At 38.6% G+C, this 15,285-nt stretch overlaps 1 protein-coding gene across 6 annotated transcripts in view; it reads left to right on the top strand.

The window, feature by feature from the left end:
• Window positions 1-15,285, top strand: part of LOC102903374 (cytochrome P450 2J4-like) — a 49,127-nt gene that overhangs the window by 11,627 nt on the left and 22,215 nt on the right. For 5 of the 6 annotated variants that reach the window (XM_076564521.1, XM_042271433.2, XM_006974026.4 and 2 more), the window contains exons 2-5: window positions 2,202-2,364; window positions 4,954-5,103; window positions 5,660-5,820; window positions 10,425-10,601. In XM_076564521.1, coding sequence (XP_076420636.1) covers window positions 2,202-2,364; window positions 4,954-5,103; window positions 5,660-5,820; window positions 10,425-10,601 — 651 coding nt within the window. The remainder of the gene's footprint in view (window positions 1-2,201; window positions 2,365-4,953; window positions 5,104-5,659; window positions 5,821-10,424; window positions 10,602-15,285) is intronic. The other variant, XM_042271434.2, reaches the window with a different exon arrangement.

Below are 15,285 nucleotides of genomic sequence, written 5' to 3'. Positions count from 1 at the left end.
AAAGCTTTCTCAAAGAGGTGCTTTCTCTGACAGAAAAGCAAGCTTTACTCCTGGATAGTTCTGTTCTGCCCTGGCTGGGCTCTTTCCCCAGACAGCGTTCTGACTCGGCAGCACGACTGCTTCAGACCCAGTTCAGCTTTACTGTTTTCCCAGAAAGGTCCTTTCTCTGATAGGAAAGCTTTTCTCGGATTTCTTTTTGCAGCTGTGGACCTTTCAACCTGCGACTTGTAGGAAAGCAGACAACTGTGCCGTTCCCACCGGCTTTAGCTTTGTTTGTTCATTAGCAATCTTTCCCTGGGTCCTGCACCTTCCTGCCTCAGCTCTGTGCTCCAGGAAGTTTGCAACTGCAGGAACCCTAGTATCCCCGAAATGCACTCCAACTCAGAGATGCTGGCCAGTCACCTCTGGGTTTTTGGTCAGAAGTGAGGATACAATGCTAACAGTTTGCATTGCTTCAGGGGCTCTTTGTATTAGGAAGATTAGGAGCACCTGTCCATTCTGAAATACTCAGAAACAAAGCACTTGCTGCCTCAGCTCTGCTGTAACTGAAAAGCTTGGCTTTTTTGCTTTTCTCAGGTCAAGTTTCCTGCCCTTTTGGGCTCTCTCTAGCTCTTCACCCACACTCTCCCCCAAGCGCTTCCCTCAGGGTACTCTGACCCACTGTCTTTTACTAGCTTGAAGAGACAGAGCGTAGAAGAGGTTTTTAGAAACTTGTCCTTGCCTCCTGCATTGCAGGGAGGATTTTTAAAGCTTGAAAGAACTTAGAGGTTTTGCTGTCTTAAGAGGTTTAGTTGTTTTCCCTTAGAGCTAATCGCAGGTGGTCCCCATACTAATATCTTCAGGTGATTCTAATTCTTGTCATCTCCCAGAAGGACAAATTTAGTTTTTAAGTTTGAGAGCTTTTGAGAAAGATTAAGGCTTTTTAGAGAGATTTTCCCCAAAAATTTTCCAAGAAAAGCTTTAGAGTTTAAGAGAAAGATTTTTTTTTCCCCCCCAGGAGAAAGACCAACTTTTCCCAAAACTTTCCAACTTTAAACTTTGACTTCTTACACCCCCATTTTTGCCTCAGGGAGAAATTACTTTCTCCTGCCGCTTGGATTTGGCATTTCAGCTGTCCCCAGGTCAAAAGCTTCCATAGGAAACTTTTTCTTCCCCATAAGCTCAAAGAAGAGCTTTTTTACTTCCCGTAAAGCCCAAAGAAAGATTTTTTCCCCCAGTTTGCTTTCAAAGCCCCCAAAGTTAGAAAATTGAAGAGTTTTTCTGTCTAGTTGCCTTACTTATTTTTCCTACACAATCTTACACTTCTACTTTTTCCTAAACTATATTACTACCCTATACCTTACTTATTTTTCACAGATAGAATTTGAGAAAGGGATAGAAGATAGAAAATTTTGACAGAAGAGAATTTCGCTGCAGCATCGGACATCCTTCCAGTCCGCTTTCCTTTTCTCTCGAGGATAAAACCCCTGCCTCACCAAAAATATATATATATAAAAATATATATATTCCATAACACCGGCATGCCTTTCCACTGGCAGGGCTGACTCAGCACTTTCACCAAAAACTCTGTAATAAAACTATTATTTTCCTTTATCTTTAGTCCCTATTACTTTGTCTTAAGTCCCTGTTCATTTGTCTTTAGTCCCCCCTTTTTTTGTCCCTTTTTTTTTTCTTTCGTCCTTTTTTTCTTTAGTCCCTTTTTTTTCTTTAGTCCCTGTTCACGGCGCCATTCTGTGGGGCGTTTACCCACCACCCCCACAGCTTCCCAGAGTTTTCTTGAGTGCGAGCAGCAGGAAATATTAGATAGAAGGATTTATAGCGGAGAATCTTGCGGAGATAAACAGATAGAAAATAAAGGATAGCCTCGAGAGGGCCTGGAACCTATTCCAACGGGGCCCCGACTGTCTCTGGTCCAGGGTTTTTATAGAGACGCCAAGGGGTGGAGCAAAAGACCTCCTCCCCCAGCACAGCCAAGTGCAGACCATCTCAGACACCTGCACTCAGGCCCGTGGTCCTGATCATCCTCTATTCGGACCTGCTGGGTAAAGTCACGAGGAACCCCAGAACGGGCTCCCACAATCCCTCCATTCATATTAATATAGAGATCGCTCAACACATGTCCCATTAGACCCACACATGCCTGCCATCCCTTGATACACTGACACATCAGACTTACCTATGGCTATTGAAATGTTTTTCAGTTTGTGAAGAAGTATGGAAACCTAATTAGCCTGGATTTTGGTAACATCCCCTCAGTGGTCGTAACTGGACTGCCCTTAATCAAAGAAGCTTTCACTCAAATGGAACAAAACTTTTTGAAACGTCCCATTACACCACTCAGAGAACGTGTCTTTAAAAACAATGGTAAGTTTACTGGCAGCATTGTTGGCTTTAGTGGGTTATTTTTTAAAAAACCCTGAATGTTGATGGAAAATGGAACACATTAGGAGAGGTTCGAGGGAGAGGTGTAGGGTGGGAGTCGAAAAAGGGTATGATCAACAAGTACTACATATATGAAACTGTTAAAAATAAAAAATGCATATATTGTTTCTAGTACAGCATGAGGTGTGGATATGATTTGTTAAAAGCACCTCTATGTCTGTAATTCTACAACATTCTTGTAAATAAACTCCTTCATGAAATGTTATCTTCAAAGTCAGCTAGAAGCAACATTACCTAGATGAAAGCAACTATCAAAGGATTTACGGTGTATCCCTGCAAGAGAGACTTGGAGAAGAGACATGTCCTGCAGAAGAACTCTAGGATAGGAAGTAACAGCATCTACCACAGCCAAACACGCTGAGCCTTCACTTCCCTTTTCCTACTCCAACACTCTGTCCAAAAAAAATGGATATGAACAGCTTCTTCCCGGGGCTGCTCATCTTGATTATGGCTCCTTTAACTACATCATTAAAGCCATGCCACACAGGGATCTCTAGCATTCCAGACAGTGTGAGAATAGACTAGCATGAGTACACAAACTAATCATTAAATCAACTTATCTGTCTGAAAGTTGAAAACAGATTCCAACTCTATTAACCTCTAAAAACTTCATTTTTAGCCATTTCTAATTGCTCCTTGAAACAATCAGCCATTAATTTTACATCTTTGACTACATTATCTATTGGGAGAAGCAGAATCATTGGCGTAATTGATTAAGACTGACCAGAATAGATAAAAATCCTTCTCATTGTGTGATACATAATTCATCTAACAAAAAAGTCTGAATCAATTAGCTATTTTGATTAAAATCCTGTCATTCTACAATAGTAAAGCACTTATCAAAGACATCCAAGGTGGCTTAGGATTCAGGAAAAGTTTTTGAAATAATGGTATTCATTTAGTAGTTTGAAAAAATATACTATACGGATCGAATATCCTTGATGAGAGAAGAAAGCAGAGATCTTGAAGAATTGAAAGGTTTTCAGTGTGGCAAGTATAGTATCTGAAGGACATATTCAAGTGGACATAAAACTGTTAAGGTTGGCAAGAAAGAGCCCAGCTCTTGGGTTTCTATCAAAACATCAAGAGAAACTCTTAAGTGGTTTGGGTGGGAGAAAAAAAAAATCAAATATTACACATTTTCAGGCACACTTAGGATGCCAGGCAGAGAACATAAGAACGATAGCAAAGATATTACCATTGTAAGTTATGAAAGAAGGAGTCTGAACACTCAAGATGACAAAAATGACAGTAGGTTAGACTGGGATGGTGCCATACAGGCTCGTGGACTGCAGTCATTCAAGAGAGAAGCCATCATGACATTTGACTTCGATGCCAGGAAAATGGGGTTCTCAGGACACTGCAGGAGCTGTGAGTGATGCAAAGATGACAATGACAGAACACAGGTCAATGATTAGTGATGTTGACTTCCATTTGAGAGTTTCAGGAATCTAATAATGACATCTGTCATACATATGGTGAGTGTAAGTTCTGCAACTGGCAATGTTTATCAGGAGTGTGATTCAGGAGTGTGTGCCTTCTGGGACAAACTACAGTTTGACTATCAGAAGGGGCTATTTAAATGATAGGAGTTCACTAGATTTCCTGAAATAAAGTTTAGTATAGAAGAGAGGTTTTAGACCTCATCTTAAAAAACTCCAATATTTCAAGATTTGATAGTTAAAATAAGACAATAAAAATTATAGGAAATTTCTGGCAAAGAATAAGTAATGTAACTGAAAGATCCAGAATGAAAAGGAGAGTTTCAGGAAATAAATGACTGAGTTGATGAAAGTATACATGAGATGGAAACCAGGACCTTTCTTTAAAGAATTGAACATTGTGCTGAAAGGTAATATCTGGACAGGAGTTTGGCATTATATGTGCACTGAGACATGCTGGATGCTAATCACAGCAGCATGTCCCTCCTCTGCTGCACCGCTGCATTTGTGTATGTATGTGTGTGTGAGGAACATTCATCCTTCTTAACTTCTTGAGTCATTTTGTCATCTTTTTAAGTTTGTCTTTGCTAGAATCTCTTCTATAATGTCTTTGTTGCTTTGTTAGCAATGTGTGCCTTGTCCTATCCATGAGGGCATTCCTGGTACTCATTCTGACATAAATGGACATATTTCTACTAATCAACTTGGGGCTTTAGAACCAAGGAAACTTGAACACCTGGCTGTTCACATACTTGTTGTCTTTCAAAGATTACTTTAAATTTATTATCATACCTCAGTGTTTTACCAATTGAAGTGGACATTTTTCTAATTGGTGATAAACCTGTAGAGGTTCTATCAGTACAAAATTATATAATACATAAGAAGTACTTACTAAACTAGGTACTGTTGCAAGTCACCAGAATATGTTAGTCACTTACATTGTGATTGTCTGTGGACAGCTATCAATTCACTTATTGGCCTTTCTTCTTCATTGTGCACATGTCTTAGTACTTTTCTAGTACTTTTAACCAGAATCACAGTGCTATAATGCTGAATCTTTTCTTTCCAGGATTGATCATGTCCAATGGCCAGACATGGAAGGAACAAAGAAGGTTTGCACTAATGACACTCAAGAACTTTGGATTGGGGAAGAAGAGCTTAGAGCAGCTTATACAGGAGGAGGCCCTCCATCTTGCAGATGCCATAGGAGAGGAGGAAGGTGAGTCCTTTATAGGACAATGCAGGAGGCTGTAGCCCTTTCATTCATTGAACAGATTCTTATTAATTGCCTAAATTCTAGTCTTTGGTCTATACTATGCTAAGCACTGAGGACTGAACAGTGAACATCTAGCCATGCCCTTGCCCCATGAGTTATACAGCTAAGCAAACAAATGGGTCATTAAGCAAATTGTTGAACTTAAAGCTTGGTTCTCTATGTGACTTCACAGATGTTGACAAAGTCCTTGAATCATGCCAGATCCCCTGTAGAGGGCTGTAGCTAAACCTATTCATTTGATGTTCATATTTTATGTCACAGAGTATAGAATCTTTATAAAAAAGAAAGAGGGGGGAAGAAAGGAAGGAAAGAAGGAAGGAATGTAGGAAGGAAGGTAGGAAGGAAATAGGAAAGAAAGAAGGAAGAAAGAAAGAGAAAGGAAGGAAGGAAGGAAGGAAGGAAGGAAGGAAGGAAGGAAGGAAGGAAGGAAGGAAGGAAGGATCAAAGGAAGGAAATAAACCAATATCTTTGAAAGACACATGACGTCTCCCCACCTCAGGACAGCCTTTTGACCCTCACTTCAAGATCAACAATGCAGTGTCCAATATCATTTGCTCCATCACCTTCGGGGAGCGTTTTGGGTATGAGGACAGTCAGTTTCAGGAGCTGCTGAGATTATTAGATGAGGCCACATGTTTGGAAGCAACAAGGATGTGCCTGGTAAGCTCTTTGTCTTTGCATATTTTGGAAAGAATATTGGATCGGGACTAATTAATAAACAGATACATTCTTCTTTTCATTTGCGAGACTTTTTGAAGCTAATATATAATGTCTTAAAAGTTGAGTTTGATACAAACCTATTGGTAATATAAGAACTTAGCATATACACAGCATTTCTAACAATTATATGAACTATTTCAATATTTACATTAGAACATATACACGTACATGGGAATTTCCTTTTTGTAAATAAATAACAGTTATCATTGACTATGATTATCTCCTTCTATGTCTCTTTTGCTACCTCAGTATCACTTTCTGAGTATACTTTCTTTTTTTTTTTGTGATATATATTTTTTATTTTACAATACCATTCAGTTCTACATATCAGCCATGGGTTCCCCTATTCTCCCCCCTCCCACGCCCTCCCCTTACCCCCAGCCCACCCTCCATTCCCATCTCCTCCAGGACAAGTCCTCCCCCGAGGACTGTGATCGACTTGGTAGACTCATACTTTCTAACTCATCAACTTGTTTTAAGATTCCTCTTTATATGCAATACAGTGTCTGAATGTGTTGTCATTTTCTCTGTGGTTATGTATCTGAGTTGTCCCTAGTTTTAGGGTATAATATTCATGAATATTCTGGTGCCAGTGTTCAAGAGAACACATCCACTCATCTGGGTCTTCTTTTAGTGAAATTTTTTAAAAGTTATTTACTATATTTTTAATATTTTAATACAATATTACCATCTCTTCCTTCTCTTTCTTTCCTCCAAACACTTTCAAGTAGCCCTCCTTTCTCTCTTTCAAATCTACAGCCTCAATTTTTTGTTAACTATTGATTCTTATGTACATTTTCAAATATATATATATATATATATGCATGTTTGTATGTGTATGATATATATATATATATATATATATATCCCTAAATATTCTGTATAATGTGACTTTCATGTATGTTTTCAAGGATGATGAATTGGTATTGGATAACCAATTGATGGACTCTTCCTGGAGAAGACATTTTCTATCATTCTCAGAATTCCTTAGTTGCCTGTAGTTCTTTGTGTGGGGTTTGGGTCTCATAGGTATGCTTGTTGCTATTGTCCTTGTTCAGCTCAAAAATATTTTTTATTTCTTTTGTATCTGGTAAGAGCTCATGTGTGGTGTAGAATATGTTCCATTTTAGATAAGGTTCTATGTGTATGTTTCTGTTGGAAGGAATTCCTCTAGCTGTCTCTTAAGACAGTTTTATCTACAGTGTAATTTGATTCTTTCTACCTTTGATTTTCAATGTGAAGGAGCTATCTAGAGATCAGAGTGGCTTACTGAAATCACCCTGTATCACCTCAGCATTCCTCTGGCATTTTATCTTCACTATTGTTGATTTTGTGAATTTGGTAGCCCTGAATTTGATTTGAGTCTTGTTTAGTTGTAATTGTCCTGATTGTTCTCTTTATGAATTTATAGTGCCTTTTTAAAAGTCACTTTCAACTAGTTTGGACTTGAAATCTACTTTCTCAGATACCAGAATAGTTAGAACTGTATGTTCTTTAATTTTCTTTTGCTTGATTATAGCTTATTTTCTCTCTAATAACTCTCAGGCCGTGGGTGCACTTGCCTGTAAGATGTGTTTCTTAGAAACAATATGTTATTCTATGTTTCTTCATCTATGTCCCCCATGCCCAGTGTGTGTGTGTGTGTGTTAGAGCCATTGATATTAAAGGTTGTTGTTGAGAAATCCCCACTAACTCTGATAATTTTGACTGTTGTTTCTCTAGTTGCTTGAATTAGTGTTCATTGTTTGTTTTCTACTCTACTGCTCCTAGATTGGCTTGTTAGTTGTGCTAATTATAACATATTTCTTCATAGCTCTCATTAGTTGGCCATTTTGTGTAATTTATTGTTTCCTGTGCTCATGAATGACATTGCTTTTGTTCCTCTTCTGTGTGCAATACTACTTTCATCACCTACCCCTTGCTGGCATAGTGTGATTGGGTACACAAGGCTTCCAGAGAAAATGGATCTGAAGTACAGTTACTGGTCCTCCACAAGTTCCCTTTCCCTCTAAGACCTCCTGTTTCTATGCATCCACTTCTCCATGATGCGCCCAAAAGTAGATTTATTCCACCTTATCCTATGCCCACAAGCATTTTCTCCTCAAGTTCAGGGATGCCCTCACTGAAAACTGATAAGCTGGTTAGTATGTGTTATAGGTAAGAAAAGGCGCTTAAAGAATTTGATCTGTTGCTCTTATTGTCTACAATATATCGTTCCTTGTTTTAATGGTGGTAGTTCCAAGTCCAGCAGCTCCTTTGCTTTCCTCCTAGTCAGCAGAGCCTAGGAAGTCAATAAAGTTCAGTGAGTGCCAAGCCAACTTCTAGCTTATGTACCAGGGGAAAATGACAGAAGGAACAAAAAGGTAGTAGAGAGTGATAATAAATATTCTTGATATAACAAATTATATGAGGCACTTTGATAGACACTGCAAAAGTACATGTCCATTAATTGTCATAGTGGCCCTCTACATATAAAATAATGCCATATGATGTGTGAAACCTGGTTCTGCTGGGGATATCTTTCTGAATGCTGTGAAATATGTTGCTCTGATTGATAAATAAAATGCTGATTGGCCAGTAGCCAGGCAGGAAGTACAGTGTAGGTGGAATAATCAGAGTGGAGAATTCTGGGAAGTGGAAGGCTGAGTCAGGAGACAATGCCAGCCATCACCATGAGAAGCAGCATATAAAGATACTGGTAAGCCTCAAGCCATGTGGCAATGTACAGATTTATAAAAATTGGTTAATTTAAGATGTAAGAACTAGACAGCAAGAAGCTTGAGCCATTAGGCCAAACAGTTTAAATAATATAAGCACTGTGTGTTTACTTGGGTACTAGCGGCCGACCACAGGAGCTGAATGGAAAACTTTAGCTACAAGGTACAAAGGTATGCAAGCAAATATAGACAGTAATCCATCAGACCTCTGTGAAATGCTTTGTGTGTCATACACACAGACAGAGTGACACTCCACTGGTAAAGAGTATAATGCTAACATTACTTAATAATGTTAATAATATTAAATATTGATATAATTTAATGTTAATAATATCAAATATGTGAATACTTTTATATTTTTAATAATATTGCTAATAGCAATAGGTATTGACATATTTTGGTATATTATTATTATAGTTATCAAATCCTGAGGTAGCAGAAGGAACAACCACACATTTGCCTCATTTTAAGTATTGTTAATTTTTCACTGTGCTATGTAATGTTTCTCACTAAATATTATTGAAACTTTATTCACCATCAATTTTACTGAAGTAAAGATTTCCATCTCAACCTATGAAAATCGAATTGTGTTGGGAACACCAACATACACAGCTACCCACACAATACACATTAGTGGTAATTTCTGTGAGGGAAAATAAATCCTGACAAAGAATTAGAAAGAAGCCTATGTCTGTAATCAAGTAGGAGAGCTCTGAAGACGTGACTTTTGAGCATTACTGTCATAAAAATGAAGGACAGGGATCATACTAGTTTCAGAGATACTTTCTAGTCACAATGAATACCAACTGCTTAGAACTGGAAAAGAAATTCACTCAATATGACCATAGATGCAACCCTGGCTGGACAGTGTAGAGAAACAAGGATAATGAAGAAGATTTGGAGGGTTGCTTCTCTGTAGGGCTTACAGTACAAGACACTATTCTGATTTTGAGTGTGGTGGATTGTTTTTAAGGACGGTCATTCAAGGAGTGAAGTCATGTAATAAAATTGGTAAATGTTTGTAACACAAATCTTAACGGGTCTTATTAATAAAAACAAACCTGGTGCCGGTTATTGGGGTAAATGCTGGAAGATCAGAGAAACAGAACCAGCCACAGCTAACCTCACCTTGCCAATTCCTCAGCTGATCTCCTTTCCTCAAACTGGAAGCCTCTGTATCCTCATCTGAATGAGTCTCAGCTGGACTGTTGCTCAAAAGCCTAAAAGCTTAACCAGGCTTAGTTCCTTGTCCTCATGCTTTAAATACCTTTCTGTTTCCTGCCATCACTTCCTGGGATTAAAGGCTCTTGTTACCACGCCTAGCTGTTTCCAGTGTGCCTTTGAAATCACAGAGGTCCAGACAGATCTCTGCCTCTGAAGAGGATTAAAGGCATGTGTGCCATCATTTTCTGGCTTCTATAGCTAGTGGCTGTTCTGTTCTCTGACCCCAGATAAGTTTATTAGAGTGCACAATATTTTGGGCAACACAATATCACCACAAATGTTCTTTCTATTTGAAAAAATGATCTGAGAAGGTATGAATAGTGGAATCACAAAAATAACTGAATAGCATGCCAGAATTCAGATAGGCAAGGTGATGGTATAGGACCAGGGAGCAAGGGGCAGGGCTGGTGAAAAGTGGACTGGTGCTTCATATGTTTTGCAGGACATAGCTGAAACACCTGTGTATGCAGCGGTGATGGGAAAACCAGAAACCAAGATGGCCAAAAATTGAACTAAAAGTAACAGAGGGAAGGACAAGATTGTTTAGAAATGTAGAAAATTATTCCACTGTGTCTCCAAGACTTTCTTATTTTTCTTTATAAGCTCTACAATGTCTTTCCATCCATAATGAAATATCTTCCTGGATCACATCAAACAGTTTTCAGAAACTGGGAAAAGCTGAAATTATTTGTTTCCCGTATGATGGACAGTCACCGGAAAGATTGGAATCCTGTTGAGCCAAGAGACTTCATTGACTCTTTCCTTACAGAAATGGCAAAGGTGAGGAAGATGCTGCCTGGATCTTTTAGAAAAAAAAAATGATGGTTTAGTAGTTTCCAATTGATGTTGCATCATGTTGCCATATATTTAATGGTATGACTTTGCACTAATTCAGTGCTGGATGAATCTCTATGTTTGTTGGCCAGCTGAGCTTCTTCTGAGGATTATAGAGATCCTATCACCACAATGCTCCAAGTTCTCAGAGGGCACTGATATTCCTTGCCATGGCTCTTTCTGCCATCTTCAATATTAAGCTTGTAGAATCTTTCCTATCCCATCATCTGTTTCCATCTTTATATCCCCTCTTTCTAGTTCTTTTGCCCAAGTCCCCTCTAATAAGAATTATTCAGGCTAATATTCTTCTCTCAAATTAATCACATCTGCAAAAACCTATTTTAGCTTAGCAAGTACTATGCACAGGTTATAAAATGAAGATCTGGACATCTTGGTAGGTTAATGATTAACATGCTGTGAGAATATAAATTATGAATAGTATTTTAGAAACACATGGTAGCATTATTCCTGAAATATTATTAGAAGTGAAGGTTTCAGAGGCCAGAGTGCTAGCCATTATACCATGGCACTAGCACAGTTTTAAAAATTCTACTACAGAACTCCTACAGATGATAAACAGCTATAGTGAAGTGGATGGACACAAAATTAACTGAAAAAAAATTAGTAACCCTCAGACATATAGATGATCAGGGAAAGAATACCTTTCACAACAGCTACAAATAATATAAAATATCTTGGGCTAACTATAGCCAAGCAAGTGAAAAAACTCTATGAAAAGAACTTCTGTCTTTGAAGAAGGAAATTGAGGAAGATATCAGAAGATGGAAAGATCTCCCATGCTCATAGATCAGTAGGGTTAACATAGGAAAAATGACCATCCTACCAAAAGCAGTCTACAGATTCAATGCAATCCCCATCAAACTTTCAACACAATTCTTTACAGACATTGAGAGAAAAATACTCAACCTCATATGGAAAAACAGAAAACCCAGGGTACCTAAAACAATCCTCTACAATAAAAGAACTTCTGGAGGTATCACTATCCCTGATTTCAAGCTCTACTATAGAGTTATAGTAAGAGAAACCACATGATTATTGACATAAAAAGAAAGGTTGATCAATGAAGTCAAGTCAAAGACCCAGACACAAATCTGCACACCTGTGGACACCTGATTTTTTACAAAGAAGCCAGAATAATACAATGGAAAAAAAGAAAGCATTTTCCATAAATGGTACACATGTCCAACTGGATGTCAGCATGTAGAAGAATGCAAATAGATCAATATCTGTCACCCTGCACAAAACTCAAGTCCATTTGAATCAAAGACTTCAACATAAAACTATATACACTGGACTTAATAGAAGAGAAAGTAGGGAATAACCTTGAACACATTGGCACAGGAGACAACTTCCTGAACAGAATATGAATACTGCAGACACTAAGATCAACAATTAATAAATGGGAGCTCATGAAACTGAAAAGTTTGTGTAAGGCAAAGGATACCATCAATAGGACAAAATGCAACCTACAGAATGGGGAAAGATTTTACCAATTTCACATCTGACAAAGGGCTAATTTCAAAAATATATAGAATTCAGAAAGTTAGATGTCAACAAACCAAATAATACAATTTTTGAAATAGAGTACAGATCTCAACAGAGGAATCACAACTTGGCAAGAAACACTTAAAGAAATGTTCCGCATCCTTAGTCATCAGGGATATGCTAATCAAAATGATTCCAGGATTCCATCTTGCAGCTGTCAAAATGGCTAAGATCAAAAACAAAAGTGACAGCTCATGTTGGGGAGGATGGGGAGCAAGAGGAACATTCCTCTATTGCTGGTGGGAGTGAAAACTTGCACATCCATTTTGGAAATCAATATGGCAGTTTCTCAGAAATTTGCCAATCAGTCAACCTCAAGATCTGATCATGATTTGCTAGGCTCCTGACTACAAGTATAGCAGGATATCATTAAGAATCATTTCATGACTCTCAGGTATATACCCAAAGGAAGACCAATCTTACCACAAGGACACTTGTTCAAATATGTTCATACTAGCTTTATTTGTAATAGCCAGAAAGTGCAAACAACAAGATGTCCCTCAACCAAAGAAGGGGGAAAGAACATGTGGTACATTTACACAATGAAGTATTAATCAGCTGTTAAAAAAAATACCATCATGAAATTTGCAGGCAAATGGAACAAGGAAAAAAATCATTCTGAGTGAGGTAACCCAGACCCAGAAGACAAAGATGCTCTGTACTCACTCATAAGTGAATATAAATAAAGGATAATCATGCTGCAGTCCACGAGCCTAGAGAGACTAAAAAGCATGACTCCCTGGGAAGGGAAAATAGAATATATGTCATGGGTAGACTCAGGGCAGGTGGGGATGAGAACAAGAGAGATAAGGTAGGGGGAGGATGGGGGAAGAGAGTGTGGGAGAGACAAATGTAACTGGGAGCCATCTTAGGGATGAGCTAAAAACCTAGTGCAATGGAAACTCTACAGAACCTATGAGGGTGACCCTTGCTAAGACGCCTAGCAATGGAGAATAAGTATCCTGAATGGGCCATCTCCTGTAACCAGGCAAGATTTCCAGTGGATGGATTGAGACACCAACCCTTGATACAAAAACCCCAACCTATGAATTGTCCTGCCTGTAAGATATGCTGGAGTAAAGGTGGTACAGAAATTGTAGATGTGGCTAACCAGTGACAGGTCCCACTTGAGACCCATGCCAGGAGAGGGAGCCCATCCGTTACACTGCCTAGAGGGCCAGGAACCAGAGGCTGGATAACCCAGAAACCTAGGATAGAATCAAACACAACCAGAAAAAAAAATCCATGAAATGATTCCTAATGATATTGTGCTATACTTGCAGACAGGAGCCTAGCAAAGTCATCATCAGAGAGGCTTCATCCAGCAATTGATGGAAGCAGATGCAGGACCCACAGCCAAGCATTAGGCAGAGCTCAGGAATCCTGCAGAAGAGGGAGAAGAAGATTCCAGAGGACTCAAGAAAACCCACAGAATCAACTAACCTGGGCTTGTAGAACCTCAAAGACACTTAAAAACAGGGAGCCTGCATGGATCTGACCTAGGCCCTCTACATGCATGTTATGGTTAGTGTAGCTTGGCCTTCTTATGGGATTCCTAACAGTGGGAGGAGTGGGTACTATATCTGACCCTCTTGCCTCCTTTTTGGATCCCTTTCCTCCTACTGGCTTGACTTGTGCAGCTTTAATATGAGGGGAGGTGCCTAGTTTTATTACAACTTGATATGCCATTTGCAGCCATTTGCATGTATGAGTTGCCTCTGAATCATTGTGACTTTACTCACAGAAGCAACTTAAGAGATTAAAAATGTATTTTGTTTCACAATTTCAGAGGCTATTGATTCATTATGACAGAGAAGAAATGGCAGAGCAGCTTAGCTCATGGTAGCAGAGGGGTGTACTGAAGCCTGCACATCATTGTGTACCAGGAAGAAGAAACAAAGACAGAGTCCAGGGCCTTGGTATAACATGGAATCTGTCACCTCCTAATTCTCCTGAACCTCTGTATTAGTCACAGTAACTAGGAACCAGCATTCAAAACGTGAACCTGAAGGGGATTATTTACATTCAGTTTATAACACTAATTGTATTGTTATAATCTCAGTAGGCCTCTGGGGAATCCACATCACAGCATCTTCATAGAATCTTTGACTCACTGGATTCCTGGTTTCTCCTCTAACAAAATGTAAAATGATACATGCCTTTCTACCCTCTCTCTTATTTCATCTTCCTGGCATAATATCAATAGAAGTAAAATTATATCCCTAGAGGAGGAAGCAAATTATTTACCATCTGGAGTTTAGTTGTGAGACCATCAACATTAAGAGCAACATTAACAAATTGATGATTCCAGAGAAAGTTAGTAAAGATAATATTGCCTTCTAAAGGACAACAGGTAGGACCTGAGAGGGTTTGATAATAAAAGACTAATACAGGAAAGGACAACCAGCGAGCATGATGATTTCATTTTATTCTTTCTGTAGTGAACAAAAGTTGTGAGAATTCACTGTATTCCTATTTCATGTCACAGAATTTATCATGCTTAAGAAGTGTGTTGCATTATTCAGGATTTTTTAGAGGAACAAAACTGACAGAATATATAATAATATATATGTGTGTATATATATTATATATATTCTTTCTCTTGTTGACAGGCATTGTTAAATTAGCTGTATCACAGCCTATAAGACATTCTAATATGTATGTGTGTGTGTGTGTGTGATTACACACACACACACACACATATATATATATATATATTGGACTTATTAGAGTAACAAAGTCTGTGGTCCAGCTAGTCCAACAGTGGCTTTCTACCAGCAGAAACTATGAGAATCCAGTAGTTCAGTTCACAAGGCTGGATGTCTCAGGTAGTCTTCATTGTATTCAAAAATCCTCAAGAAGTAGGCTCTAAGGCCAGTGAAAGCATCGACTTGCCAGTGAGTGTAATGACAAGTAGGTGAAGAGTAAACACTCTCTTCTTCCATGTCCCCTATATGCCACCAGAAGTTGTGGCTGATTTAAGGTGGACCTTCCCACCCATATCAAAATACCTATTTAAATAGAGGTCTACCCACTTTAAACGATTTAACTAAGAAAAATCCCT

The sequence above is a fragment of the Peromyscus maniculatus genome, chromosome 2 (assembly GCF_049852395.1).
Source record: "Peromyscus maniculatus bairdii isolate BWxNUB_F1_BW_parent chromosome 2, HU_Pman_BW_mat_3.1, whole genome shotgun sequence".
Classification (NCBI taxonomy): Eukaryota; Metazoa; Chordata; class Mammalia; order Rodentia; family Cricetidae; genus Peromyscus; species Peromyscus maniculatus.
This window is presented reverse-complemented; position numbering and strand designations above follow the sequence as displayed.